Source organism: Poecilia reticulata, chromosome 10 (assembly GCF_904066995.2).
Source record: "Poecilia reticulata chromosome 10, P_reticulata-male-v2, whole genome shotgun sequence".
NCBI classification, from domain to species: Eukaryota; Metazoa; Chordata; class Actinopteri; order Cyprinodontiformes; family Poeciliidae; genus Poecilia; species Poecilia reticulata.
In genome coordinates this window covers 6052624-6067881 of record NC_088839.1, presented here as the reverse complement: position 1 = coordinate 6067881, position 15258 = coordinate 6052624, and the positions used below count along the sequence as shown (strand labels likewise).

The following is a 15258-nucleotide window of genomic DNA, read 5'->3' as shown; positions in this document are numbered from 1 at the left end:
GAAACTGATGCTGGACGCAGAAAATGACCAAATATGTACAGTGAATAGAGGGGGGAAAATGAGAAATGTGACACCTGAGCCTGATAGATGCAGTGAATTGTGGTCATTTCTCAAATAAAGAATAACAGGTTTACTACGTAATGGGCATATAACATATTTACATATTCTAGTGGGACATTTATGCACAATAATGCAAAGAAGACTGCAAAGACAAATGAAAAAAAGATATTTATTTGAGACAAGAGATCTGATTGTACAGTCATTCTCAATAGAGTGTATTTGAAAGCAATTTACATTACAATTAAACGATTGGAAGGCAGGAAACTGTAGTGGATATTAGTGGAGTTTTGCAAAGCTCAGCAGTGGAATGTATGAAGACATAGCAACGTGATGAGTTTCCCCATTCGTTCGTAATTTGGTTGTGAATCATTTTCCCTTATGGCAGTGCAAGGCACTTATGGTGCCTTATGGTTAATAAGGCACCATAAGTGCCTTATTAACACACTTATGGTGTGTTAATAAGGGCGAGGATATAAACACAGATTTTCCAGATGTAAAATTAACAATAATTCTGCTTAGACTGACCTGGAGCTCTTACTTATTAACTGTACTGTTGTAATATTATATGAAAACAGTATCACTTGGAAATCAATCAGCATTAAATAATCTTTCGCTATAAGTACAAGACTTTTCAGTTATCAACATGACTTTTTTTTAAATTTAGAAGTCAACAGAAAATACCTAGACTTGATTTTTTTATGTGATCTTGCTGTCGTTTAAAATACACAATAAAGTACAACTTTTGGATGGATTTGGTTGGATAGTTTCTACTCATCCTGCTCTTATCCCAATAAAATCAGGTTTACTAATAAATGACTTTCAGCTTACAGACCATCTAAGACATAACAAGGCTTCTGTCAGACTGCAAATTTTACAATAAAAGGCATTCTGTGAAGATCAATATGGCTTAATTGTGATAAATGCTTATGCTGTGAACAGGCTGGCACACAGCAGAACTGAGAAAGAAGGACACATGAGGAGATCATGGAAAAAAACAGAAAATATAAAGATAAGACCAGAGAGGAGTAAAAAACCCATTACACAACCAGAAACTGGAAAAGAATCGCCCCGATGTTCCCCATGTGTCACAACCTTCAAATTTAAAGACACTATTTCTACTTTTCTCTACAGGTGAGCAAGTGGTCTCTGAAACGAACAATCAATTTTAAACCTAAATGCTAAAGTAAGGAAGAACGATGTTTGAATCTTTGACATTTTAGCTTTGGCTTCCTGCTTCTGTTTAAAGACAGGAAGTCAGAACAAACTTCTACATCGTGTTCACTCCCTTTATGTTTCAGCAGGTGAAGACAGTCCCTGTGTTTGTGTGTGTGTGTCTGTGTGTGTGTTTGTGTGTGCGTGCGTGTGTGTGTGTGTGTGTGTGTGTGCGTGCGTGTGTGTGCGTGTAGATGTGTACGCGGTGCTCTTTAAGCCTTCTTCATGCCCCGCCCCATCAGGCAGGCAAAGATGGTCATCACCATTTTGGGTTTGACTTCTACCAAGTCCTCGGGCAAGGCGTAGACTTTAGCGCCGATCTTCCTCGCCATGGAGATGGCATACCTGGGGCAAGAAAGGTTTAAAAAAAAGGATTACTATGATAACGTCTTGCTAAGTAAAAGTAACTATTTGTTTATCTCCGACAAGGAAAAAAGCAAAGCTTCTTAGCCCCACTGCATGTTCAGGTTTGTTAGAGGTGATTACTTGGCATTGTCCAGTTTATCTTCATCTGAGAGATTGTTTCTTTTCACCAGGTCAAAGTTCACGCTCTTCGGCTGAATGGCATCAATCAGGTCCAGCACTGGAAGGCTGGTGCTAATGGCTTTATCCTAAACAGACAGGCACACACAGCAAATTAGCAAAACTTCTATTAGCTTCAGGCCGTCCTAATACATGAACATCCGGCTGCTTATTTACTATTGTTGACACTTCCGCTAATTCACTACTGCGCTAATAACAGAGCTAAATTTTTGCTTAGCGATTTAGTGATTTTGGTAACTTTGAAAGTATTTAGTACACTTAGCTTTTAGCTTTTAGATTTTGGCATTAGCTTCAACTAAATAGCATGTTGGTGTAGCACTTTACCATTAGCTTTTACTAAATCCTATGTGGGGGTAGCATTTTAGCATTAGCAGAACTAGTATTGTGACTCGTGCTTCAGGGTTAGCGTAGCTAACGCTTTAGTTAGTGGTGCCCACCACTTGTTGAATCCCTCTAAAAACTTTTGACAAACTTTTGGGACATGCTATAGCTGCCCATTGATCTCTGAAACAAACCTTTGAGGAAATTAGACACAGGTTGAGTATAATTAATAATTATACAACTTCTAAAGAATGACACAAGTCTTCCGAGGTTGGTGTTTTTTTTCTTGATTCCACTTTGAACTGATGTCCTATTTAAGTTTAATGTCTCACATAAAATCCCAGTAAAACACTGGGAAAGGGACCGTATGGGTTTGTGTCACTTGCCTTAAAGCTTGTGATGGAGGAACTCTTGCCGGCTTCCTTCAGAGCCTTATTGACCCACGAGATGATCAAATTGTCTCCAGCAACTTCTCCGTGTCCGAGGTTCTCCAGCAGGTTTAAAGTGTACCTGCACCATGTCAGTCATTATTATTAGCCTTGAGTATAACCAATATCACAATGTTTTAAAAATAAAAATGACACATATTCAAAATGAATCTCAAATTTCCCATAAAGTTCATATGTTGTCAGAGTTGAGGAAGCCTCTGAAAATGCTAAGTACTCAGACTCAAAGCTGGACAAACAGCACCCTCTCCCTCTCCAGAACTGCATAGCAACCCCCGGCGTCCTCAGCAGACGCTGACTCTGCGAGCCAGAAAGTGAAAAGTCAAATCACCTCCTCATCAGCTGCCACACCAAGGCCAGGGTGAGAGTCTCGTTTCCCTCGTTCAGGTCCTGACCTCCGATTCCCACCAGGGAAAAGCCGGCTTTGTTCTTCCCCAGCTCCACAGCGTAGTTACAGTTTTCAATCTGTATAAGAGAAAGACGCAAAAACATTCAGATCTACTCCGATAAACAGTCTTAAGTCTTTATGTATTTCCAAACTGACCTTCTTTAAGTGACCTCCTCCTAGTCCCTTGAAGGGAGGAAGGTTGACTCTGTTGTCCCAGTCCACATTCACTTTAATCTTTTCATACAACTGCAAAATCACCATGGCGTCCTGCAGATCTCTGCATGCAAACACAAACACGTCGATGAGCCAGTGAACAGAAGAACGTCCCCACCTCTGAAAGAGAGCCACTGACCCATAGATGTAGTGAACGTGTGGACTGACTCCCAGCGAGTTCATCCAGTTCCTGAAGGTTCTCTCCTCTCTCGTCTCACCTAAAACAAAGTCAAGGAGGATAATGAAGCCCACACAAGTCTGGAAACAGGTGGGGGGAAATTAAAGTTTTAAGAAAGTAGTGTCCGTGCTTTACTTTCAAGATTCCACTCCTGGTTTTCGGGTTTGGTGAGCGCCGGGTGCTTGTTGAAGAGCGTGGCCACGAAGGCCAGGTTGAGTTTGGCGTTTCCTGTCACGATGTCGGTGGCGGTCACAAACTGACGGCAGCCCAGCCGGTCGGCCTGCTTCAGCAGACACTCTGCTCTCTTTCTGAGGTCTTGCTCCTGGAGACGCAAACGAAATGTCATGTTTGAGAGCAAGAAACGTTTCACAAATACCACAAAAGAGCATCAATAACTCTGAATGAATGACCACTACATAGACAAATAACTTTTTAAGATTACATTTTTTTTTCCATTTTTTTGGCTCGTTTATTGTGACAGTTATGACATTTTATTAAGATTGACACAAGAAAGAAAAACAATACTTTGCACTGAGTGGCTGTATCCTAACAGTGAAAATAAGGAAGTTTGTGGATGTTAGCTCTTGCGGTAGTGATAGGACGGTTTTCATTGTGCGAATTGATGCATATTAGGGTATATTTGGTGTTGGAATTATTAAAATACACATTTCTAAGTGTTTCCCGAAAGAGACTCAAGTATTTTGGAATTTAGCTAATCGCAGGCAGTTAGCTGAATAGCTAACTGTCCTATTTAGCTAATAGAGCGGTTAGCTATTAGCTGAAGTAGGCCAAAATCCCCCCTGGCTACTGTTGTGATATTATATCTGTACAAGTTCGACCAAAGTGAAAATTTGCAAATTACAACTAAAAGTCAAGTCAATGCTAGCAAGCTAAAAAGCTCAAATAAATTCTAATGTTTCTGTTGAAAAAGAATCAAGAATTATGTCAGAAATTTGCTGATGGCTACAAAAAGTATTTATGTTTCTCTCTAACATGTTGCCAAGCAACATTTTTCCTGATATGATTGGGTGTGTATTTTATACTTTATGTATGACAAATAACTTAAGAAGGATGTCTGTAATGTTTTGTTAAGTTTTGTTGGATCTGACTGCAAAGATTGGAAGAAATAAATAAAGTCCACAAATTGCTACGTGTCAATTGATTTGAAATGAAGAAAAGTCTGACTTTTTCTTGCCCTCATGGAATTAAGTTTGAAATCCCCCCATTTTTATTTTGTTTTTTCAAATTGTTTCCCAGGTCTCCTGTGGGAACCTGAGGGTGAGGAAAATATTAAAATCCCACTCAAAAAAACAGAGTCAGCCTATAACATGCACTCTAGTCGGAATGATATCCCAAGCTTAAAATAACCCACAGGAAGCAGGAAGAAGATAAACAGCTTCCATTCGGCCTGAACGGCCACGTCAATAAACATCCTAAACTGAGTTCAGTCTGAACTGCAAATAGATTCAAGAATGACTCCGTGACATGACCACCATTTTCTGTTGTGTTCACCAGTTTAGGGTGATTGATGTTGTAATATCACTAAAGTAAAGGAAAAGGGTGTCTGTAGAGATCACCAACACAAATGTAAGACTTTTAAAAAACCTTTTAAAACCATTATGAATGGAATTTAAGACCTGTAACTTAAAAGAAATGTACAAAAAATGCTTAGAAATAAATCACAGGGGTTGGCAACAGAAGTGAGCCAATGGTGAAACCAATATTGTTCAGATAACTGGTGATAAATCTGCACTTACCCATGATGGCTGTAGAAAAAAAGCCAGCTAGATTTAACCTCGCTAGCTAGCTGGAAATATTAGCTAGCTAGCTAACTAGCAAGTGTATTAGCATCTGGGTACCGCCTCCAGCCACAGAATGCCACAGTTTAGATGTCTGAGTCTGACTTAAACTTTCACATAACAGTACACTCCATCAAATAAAAAATAAAAAAACTACAGAATATACAAGATTAAATAGTCCAACCACAATAAAATTTGAGATCAATGTGAACATATTTAAGGCCAACTTATTTTCTTTCATAAATTGAAGACATTTGAAGAATGCGCAGACGCCCCAAAGAAACTGAAAGCAGGTTGCTGAAGCTGCAGACTCACATAGAGACCAGTCATGTCGATCTCAATCCGAGGAACATCCTCTTTGCTGCCATCTGGAGCGATCTGCTGCAGCAGGTGGAAATACGCCCTTGAGTCCTGCACAGAAAACACAGTTTCACATTGTTAATATGGGAATGTCCTGTGGAGACTGGAATCCAGCAGCCATTGGGTGAGAGAAGGGGCACACCCTGGACAGGTGACCAGTCCATCAGATGGCAACATAGAGAAACACAAAACAAATAACCTACTCATACCCGGGGCAATTTGGAGAGGAATTAAAAAAGGCAACTGTAACTGCATTTCCAGCGACCAAAAAATGGCACAAATTGTAATTATGAAAATAAATCTGCTTGATGGAAGCTTATGTTTTTTAACATTAGCAGAATATCAACAAAGTTTCCTCACACATTTGTAATGAACAGATAGTTCTTACCAACTGTGCAGCTAAAACAGACTCTATTTTAAGACCACCAACACAGAAAGTAGAAAATGGGTACAAAACGTCTACAAACTCCTTTACCAACCCAACATGAGTGTCGATACATAAAATAACCACAGCCCCCACTGTGACGTCTGCTCACCTTAATGTCTCCAGAAAAGTTCGATATGGTCATGCCTGAATTCTTTAAGTGGAAATTGGCCCACCGCAGCAGCAGTTCTTCAGGACTGAGCTTCATCAGCTCCTCCAGACTCTCCCCATCCTGCAGCAGCGCTGCCAGGGCTGTGAATGCAAAGACGTTCAGACCGGAACAAGACACGGAAATGAAACGTCGTATCAAGCGAGTCCAGCAGAGTAGGCGCAGTTGAGTGTACTTCACCTTCGTTGCGACTCAGTTGCATATTGGCAAACAGTCCTATCTTAATGATCTGCCAGAGAAGGCCGAGCACCAGGTGAGGCTTGCCCTCCTTTAGGTCCTGAGCGCCGATGTTGACCACTTGGCAGCCGATGGCTGAAGCTGAGTTCAGAGCCAAGTTCAGGTTCTCCTGTTGGTCCAAAGTCAGAGGGAACTTACTGCATTACTCAAACAAATTTGGGTGAATACGCATCAATATGAGTCTTACCTGTGTGGTGAAGGCTGTGAGTTTCTTTTTGTTGATAGTCCTCTCATCGATGGTGTCGGGAACAGACAGGTTGATGAGTTTACTGTGGCAAAAAATGAGAGGAAATGACACCAGGGTTTAGAATATGAAAAAGAAGGTTCTATAAGGGGGAAAAGGAAGTGATGGATAAAGTTTACCAAAGCACAATGCCGTCTGCCACAGCTTTAAACAGATGTCCAGTGTTAGCGTCAATGGGCAGGACATGCTTACAGTCCGGGTCCTTCTCCAAAGATAAGTTGATGTAATTGGCGAAGGCGAAGCGCTCCTGCTCTGAAATGAAAGTAAAATGCTACGTCACTTCACCTGAAGCTGTAAAACCAAACGTGCTACAGGCTAAGACCATTTCAAGCACATACTAACCAGAGATGGAGTGCGTAGTTCCCTCACTGGAGAGCTCACTGGTGCCTTTGATGGCTACGACACCTTCTTTCTTGCTGAGAGCCTTTCTGAAACCCTGAGCCATTTTGTCATCCTTCATCTCCTGGAAAATCTGAAAGGTCAGAGGAAAGAAGGGTCCAAGAAATTAGAATGAGGGCAGAAACGTACATCAACATACCAATGGTTTATCCATCAGTAAGTGTGACAAAATACCAAGTATAACACAGCACTTTCCAGTTCTACTCACAATACCTACTTATGTCTTCAAAGTTTGACCCAGATTAGTTGTTTTATAGCTTGAAAAAAAAAGAAGCGTTTTGTTCTATGCTTGCTAGCTACAGGTCCAGAGGCTCTGGACCTGTAGCTCCTGAGAAAGGATTACTTACTGGAGGCAAGAGACAACTGGCTCTTATTCAGTGACTAACGTTTGGCCGTGATGTCTGAACGCACAAGCTTACCAGAAATCTCATGTCCTGTAACCAAAGGTGTAGGGAGTAAAGTCACAACATCTTTCTCTTGCTGTGACTTTAATTGCTCCATATTTGGAAACATTGTTAGCAATTTTATTCACTTCCTCTGCTACCATTGATAAAACTACAACCCTTTATGTGCATACAACAACTCTAAAATGTTGCATAACATAATCCATGTTTCCTTCCACTCACTGATGGGTCCAGTTGAAATTCTACCAGAGAAATCGAGTTCAATGAGAGAAATCGGAGACAGAGCACTGAAGAGAGATGAGAATCAAGCAGAATTATGTAGGAGGGCAATGGTAAGGCTATTTGTATATGTCTCTTAAAAAAACAACAACTAAGCAGCATGTAACAAGACCTGGGTAAGAACCCGTCGAAAATGATGATTTAATCCAAGTTATATTTAAGAAGCAGAAAAGGAAAGAAGGTCATCCATTTTATTATTTTTGCAGAATCTACATCTGTGGGAGAATTTCGGAGCAAAACCAAAAAACCCACAAAGTGTTGTCTCACATTTGCCAAAAATAAAAACATCCTGATGATCCACAACTACAATATTCAGGGTCAGATGAGACAAATTTGAAACTTTTTAGATGCTTAGTTTCCTGTTACACCTAGCTTAGAACATATCCAGCATTTCAGAAAGAGGACATACCAAAGCTCTAACCTGTTAGTGGTAGCATGATGGTCTGGGGTAGCTTTGCATATAATAAATAGTTCAGTATGGGTACTTATAGTAATAAAATAGACTATGAATGAAAGAAAAAAGAGAAGTGTAGATAAACTGTCATTTAGTACTAAATTACCCTAATACGTATGGCAACAAAAGAGAAAAACTGGTGAATTTTCAAATTTAAAGTGAATAAAAACCAAGTTTAGTTAGTTAGTTAGTTAGTTGGTTAGTTAATTGGTTAGTTGGATGGATGGTTAGTTAGTTAGTTAGCTAGCGTTACCTACAGCCGTGAACTCCTCAAAGTTGATGCGGCTGTCTTTGTCTCGGTCCAGTTTCTGGAGCAGCTCCCGGATCTGGTATCCAGGCAACGGACAGCCCACCTCCCGGAACAGGTCGCCCAGCTCTGAGGCGCAGATGTAGCCGCTGTGGTCCACATCTAGACAGGGTGAGGGGCGGGGGAGGAAATGGAGGTTTAATGCAGGTGCTCTCTATTTCTCACACATGCTGTTGGAACCTTCCAGATAAAATGGCGGCAGTCACTGTGTTTGTCAAAAGTTGAGAACTGAATAAAGTTGTCAGCATCGAACGGCAGATTACAACTTCATACAAACCCAAAGGATAAGTTCTTTTAGCCAATATCCATTGGTATTATCTTGTACTTATCTTGCTACAACCCACAATGACGATGGTAAAACCAAGGTCTCTATGACGACCATTACACGGTATTTACATGCATACCGGTCCTCTAAGAAAGATGTTTTTCTTTCCACTGGAAATGTCTGAAGTCAACTGAGACTTTAACTGGAACTGTGATCAGATTAGTTAAAGACTGAGATATTCATGCCTTTTTGTCCTCCAGATTCCCTCTGGAAATCCTGCTGGACCACACTGCATCATCACTATCAATCATCAAATGTACTGTGAGATTTTTAATACAAATATGATAGAAAGTCCCAGTAAGTGGAAAATTATTTTAGGGTTCCAACCCATTTTATCAGAGTAGAACCAGCAATCGATTCCACACATATTGCATCAGTTGTAACATGATGATGAAGGGGAGGGTGATATGAACCGAGGATTATATTGTGATATTTTGTGGTACTATTGTAATAATGATAAAGATTCTGTGAAAAAACAATGTTTCATACTCTTTTTTTAAGTAACTGTATGACTAACTGCATAGCACAGCATTCATAGCACTACAAATACATAATGTTCTTAAAAATTATTCCCATTTACACTAGGCTTCTTCAGGATGCAACGTACTTTAAAAAGGGATTTTTATCACGAAGCTGCACAGTAACAACATTTACTGATATTTTAAATTTACTGATATTAATTAAAACTTCTGTAGAAAAAACAGTGGAGAAAGAAACAAAGATAGCATATTGTCAGTTTTGTTTAAATTTTTTAACTTAACACCAGTAACTCAAATATATCATGACAACAATAAATTCTTATCGTGAGAAAAAAGTTTCCATGATAAATTATAAACAATACGGTAAACGCCTTTATACTGCAAGATCTGAGAGAGAACTCACCGACTTTCTGGAAGCACACCCTGATCTCCTCCAGCTCCTCGGCGCTCACCTTCCCAGACATGCTGACCTGAGGGAGAGACAGATGTTCAAGAAGCGCACTGCCGCATTCTGACTTCTCTTCCTGTTAGTGGATCACTTCATGGCGGCGCAAATTCATCTGTGACAAAGCCGGACAGAACTGATTCCCTGATATTCTACGGTTTTAATGCAGCCTTTATAAGAAGCTTTCTAATGGAAGCTACAGAAACTGATTATTATAGCTTGTGTTAGTGTTTATCTATCATTGTTCCTCTATTAGGTAGCTCCATCTGATCTCATCGATATTTGATCATTGTAGACTGAGTTGTTTTGATGCATATTCTACTGCAAGATATTCACTCTTACTGAGCTAAGAGCTATCTTATTACATGAAAGCTTAGATAGTGTTTCAGAAAGTATTACTGCGGATGCCCAGTTCCAGAAACAGGAGGGCACTGAATTTGATTTAGTTGGGGTTTGATTTGAGAGCTGTTAGCTACAGAGAGCAGAGCAGCGACTGTGATAGAGACAGAGAGGAGAAGGACTGAGATTTCCCTGATAACAATCACTGCCTGTTAGCAAAAGAAGATATCTCACAGTCACAGTTTGTCACTGTTCAAAATAAGAAATGCTACTATTATTATAGTGGTATACTAATAAGATATAGGGACTTGTTTTAAGTCAATAATTCCTTAGTATTGATGAAAGATTACTAGTTATGAGTGAAATAATCATCCAGTGGAATAAGTATTTTTTCATCAATATTAAGGAATTCGTGACTTAAAATGAGCTCCTAGATCTTCCAAGTTTTGTCTTATGTCAAGGATACTTAGATAGTTACACTAGAAACTGAACCAAAAGTATTTGGTAAGATTTTGCTTTTGAACTGCAGCTATTAACAAACATTTTTATATGACCTTAAACCACTGCAAAAGGTCACCATTGGGTGATCTATTTCAGTTCAATTGAACGCTATCCATGAACTTTGTTTCACTTTCCATGCCTGTTAATTGTATTTCTGATGTTTGTTTAGATGGCTTTAGTCATATCAGCCTTTAACAAACAAAGTTTTCTACCAACCATGCTTCAGTTTGTACAAAGTTTATTCCTTTCCTATGTATGGAATAAGGTAGGAATATGTAAGTATTAATTGGTGAGTTGACCAAGATCTTTTGAACCAGTTGACTTTTATCAAACCTGACAGACATGAAATCAAAGCAAGATAACTCCAGTTGACTTCTTACTGTGCAAACACCAACAAACTGGCCCAGATTTTCTTAATTTTTGGTGACTGGTTTAAATAAGAAACCGATCCTACCCACCAATCTTATCCACAAAGGCTTGAAAATGGCTGACTGAAAGACTCGCCCACAATAGTCACCCCACTGTTGCCAACTTAGCGATACTGTTGCAACTTTTCAGACAAACAAATTGGTATCAGCCAAAATTGGAATCTGCAGGCAAGCCCTTTGAAAGATCAGTGACCAACCAGAAAACTGCAATCGGTGCGCCCTAGCTCTTAACTGTAGATTTCTTTAGTCCGAATCATAAAATCACATGATCGGCCAGTAATGGATTGTTATGGAACACTTGTTGGGGACAGCACCATTTTCTATCCAATCCAATCTAACTTTATTCGTAAAGCACTTTAAATTACCTAAGTGACCAAAGTGTTGTACAAAACATTTAAAACATTACAAATGCCAACATGACACAAAACCATAAAATTTAGAAATAGAAAATTGTTTAGAAGCACATTCCTAGCCATGCAATAAAAGACTAATAAAATAAGCAGAAGCTAATGTCAACATCTGACGTGGTGTCAAATTTGTGACATCAAGTGAAAACTCAACAATTCTACTACAAAACATTCAGAGGTCAACATGGAGGAGGAGTAAAATGACCAACACCGTTCAATAATGTCTGCAGGCAGGTCCCATTTATGAGGTCCAATCATCACCATCTGGCCTCCTTTATCTTGAACTTTAACCTCATATTGAACCAAACTCACCTCAAGGTGTTTTCTTTACCACTGGCATTAAAGTTAGATGAACTTACAGTGTTTTATTTCTTTATCTAATGTGTAGGCTTAACAGATACAAAGACGACCAATTTCTCCTGGCCATTCATCTTGTTGGTGTTCTGTACTCAAATGATGGCTTTATTGTATATATGTATTTACTTTTTCATGATTACATAAAATTTTAACTCCAGTATTTTTATATTAGTATAAAAATGGGTTAATCGATGAACTGTCGGACTGAGTGTATTTTGAACGTGTGCTAGCTTTGTAACCCAAAGCTTCACCATCAATCTCAAAGGACACCCACCTACAATGGGTGACCACATCCATTGTATGTGGGTGTGGTCACCTAAAATGGCCACGCCCCCTAAACCAGCTGCTCTCAACAGAAGACTTGTTGGAGTAAAGGGCGTGCGTCTCTTTGCTGTTTTAGTCCAAAGGATGTCAACTACATTCAACCTGTCCACGTCTAAATCTGCAAAATCCTCCTTTGCATGTTTTAATGAAACCCCGGCCCAACAAACAAACGAGAGATTTCAGTTTGAGGGGAAGCATGCAAACCCGATGGTTGAATAGTCAAAAAGGAGCGCATTATAATGGACGCACATGCAGGTGGTGAAAGGCATTGGAACATTTCTCAAACCACCTGTGACAAATGCACTATGGGACTGTGAAACCTGGGGGTTGTGTAGCACAGTTAAGCTGTTTCCCAGACTATTTGAATAATGGGTACTGGAGAATTTTTACCACCGCAAATACCATACAGACAGCAGTGGGTATGTTACTCTTGGCAGCTACAAACTACTGCCTTAGCAAGCCAAAATGAGCAGCGGAATAAATGGAATAAACGCAGCCAATCAAAGGAGATTGGCTCTTAATCATGACAAGAAAAAAATAAATATTGAATGTTATTTGATAGAGTAAAAAGTGATGAGAAAATGACAAGATCCTCTCATTTAACCATCAAAGTATTGTTGTTGCATTTACAGACAAAAAAAATGATGAGGAGCTCTTAGTTTAATTAAATCTTTAAATAAAGAATGCTGCAAAGTAACACATAAAAAAGAAAGGTGGCAGGAACAAATACGTTTACACTTCTGCCAACCTTCTTTTCAAACAAATAGCTATGTAAATTTATATTTTGATGTTTGAATTGTGAATGTGAATATGTTTGAACGAGAAAATCTGCTTATTCCAATCCCCCTTTGATGGATTTGTTAATCTCTGGTATTACATTTATTATTATTAATTATTATTATTATTCCATCCATCCATCCATCCATTTTCTTTACACCCTTGTCCCTTAGTGGGGTCGGGAGGGTTGCTGGTGCCTATCTCCAGCTAACGTTCCAGGCAAGATATTATTAATATTTATTAATTTTTATTAGTGAGTTTATGAAAACGTGTTTCATGGGTGCATTCAGAATAGGTGTGCATTTTACTGCCACAAGATGTCACTGTTTATGGGAGATATTGTCTTTCACTTCACTGACATCAGTGACAACAGTACCGCAACAGATTCATTTATCTGACTGAGTCTGACCACACTGGTCCACCAATAGCAAACATGGTCACCAGGACAGTTAAAAGCAGCGTGTCTAGAGGAAACACCGAGTCATTCTAGATGCTGTTGGCACATTAAGAGTCATCCATCCATTCATCCATCCAGCCTCTGCAGCACCAGCAGCAACGATGCTCATGACTTTCTTGACTATGGGACATGGCTGCTGCTTGTACCAAAAATTACAGAGAGAAAAAACAAAAACGCTACCATATCACATAAAACCATAAAATTAACATTTTGGTTGGGTGTTTATGCTGAAGGTTCACGTAATAGTCTTTTTTTTATCATTCTAAATTACATGTGTGACATTGTTAAAATATGTTACATACTTTTAAACTTCAAGCTGCAATAATGATGTTTAAAAAAGATGTGGCGCAGTAACAAAAGCTGTGAGCTATAACATTCAAATGCCCTTAAGAAACATCACGTCCTTACCTGAAGTCCGCTGGAGCAGTTCGGTGGAAACACCCAGAGGAATGGAACCCTCTCTCGGCCTGCCTCTGCCGCTCTGTCCCGTTTTTCACGACTGACACCGCCCGGTAAGCGGAGCCGCTCCGCCCTCAGCCTCGCCGCACCACCCCTTCCCCTCCCGAGCACATCCCGCCTCCACATACATGTCTGACCGCACATCCAAAGGTATCAATAAATTACGGTTTCTAGGAGAATGCTCGCTTCTCCCGGAGGGCATTATTTTTTTACTTGTTGCTAAAAATAAAATAAAATAAAATAAAATTATACATCACATATTTGATTTAAAATGACATTTTATATTATAGCTTATGTTTCACAAAGCTATAATATTTAGTATTTTTGTCGTGTTATGACCAAAGATTCCACATTTTTACAGTCTTACCGAGAACAGGTGGTATTCATTATTACGCTAACTCACGGCAAAATATGCTAATGCTAATACTACAGCTAATGTTCGGCCGCTGTTCAACAAATATTCTGAGAAGATATTACGCTTTTTACAAATTATAACATTTAAAATTATTCATTCAGTGACCTGTAAAAGTCCTTACCTCTGAATATTTCCACATTTTGTCCCACAGACCGGCACACTTTTGCATTTTATTGGGTTTGCTACAATTGTGACGTGAAAGGGTTGTTTAGGACCTTAAGCATAATTTTGCTAAGGGTTCCCTTTTCAGTTAAGAACTTCACCACCACTAACAGCATTTCAATGTGGATTTGATGGAATCCAAGTTTTATTAGCTAAGACAAAAACAATCACTGATAATTATTATTTTCTGAAATGTATAACAAAGAGGTCAAACACAAAGTAAACACAGCAATCGGACAATGAAGGTTGTTTGTATTTTTATAAAGTAAACCTGCCAATTCCTAAATCTCAGCTTTAAATCATTAATAATTTAAAATATTCTAATTTGTCTAAATCAAATGTATTCACATTCTCAATATGTACATTTTAGATGTATGGTGTGTGTTAACAGGACACACTGCTGGACAAGCATGCCAAATGTGAATACACCATACACATTTTTTTTATTTTAGTTAGTGAAAAAATGAAATCCAAGGAACACTGATCTTCCATTTCACGATTATGCACTGCTTTGCGTGCGTCCATCATTTAAAAGCCCAATAAGATAAAAAATGTAAACTGTGAAAATAGAATTTTACATATCTTAGAGCAACCTTTTTAATGATGTTCTGAGAATCACTTCTACCCTCTGTTATTTTCTCTTTGAACAATGATTGGGTCAGGATCTGTTGTTGCTCCTTGAGGGCTCGCCTCCCCCATTCCAGGATTATTGCCACATCCTATGAGAATCAGAGGATAAGTAAGGCCTTCTAGTTATATACTAACCTACTCACAGTTAGTCACGCATGTCACTGTGTTGACCAGCTGCTGCACCCTAACGTAGGCATCAACTAGAACCTTCTGATTGGTAGATGTTCCATTATCATCTTCTTGCAGAAATGCAGACGTGCTGATGTTATAATTATTTTACATTCCTCAGTGGAAGCATGCTGTAGCAGTAAGTGTC

General features: G+C 39.2%; 1 protein-coding gene across 2 annotated transcripts; it reads right to left on the bottom strand.

The window, feature by feature from the left end:
- Window positions 1-210: 210 nt before the first annotated feature.
- LOC103471013 (plastin-3-like) lies at window positions 211-13876 on the bottom strand. Of its 2 annotated transcripts, XM_008419772.3 has the most exons (16): window positions 13685-13876; window positions 9645-9711; window positions 8388-8539; window positions 6937-7066; window positions 6714-6846; window positions 6538-6619; window positions 6294-6459; window positions 6057-6196; window positions 5476-5571; window positions 3497-3683; window positions 3323-3401; window positions 3127-3247; window positions 2914-3047; window positions 2523-2646; window positions 1759-1883; window positions 211-1617 (listed from the first exon to the last, which is right to left on the bottom strand). In XM_008419772.3, exons 1-16 carry the CDS (start codon window positions 13859-13861, stop codon window positions 1485-1487), a joined length of 2046 nt encoding a protein of 681 aa, XP_008417994.3. In that variant the 5' UTR covers window positions 13862-13876; the 3' UTR covers window positions 211-1484. The 2 variants fall into 2 exon arrangements, with proteins under 2 accessions (XP_008417994.3, XP_081467516.1); XM_081611390.1 differs by lacking the exons at window positions 9645-9711; window positions 13685-13876 and having other exon boundaries at window positions 8384-8514.
- Between the last annotated feature and the right edge of the window lie 1382 nt (window positions 13877-15258).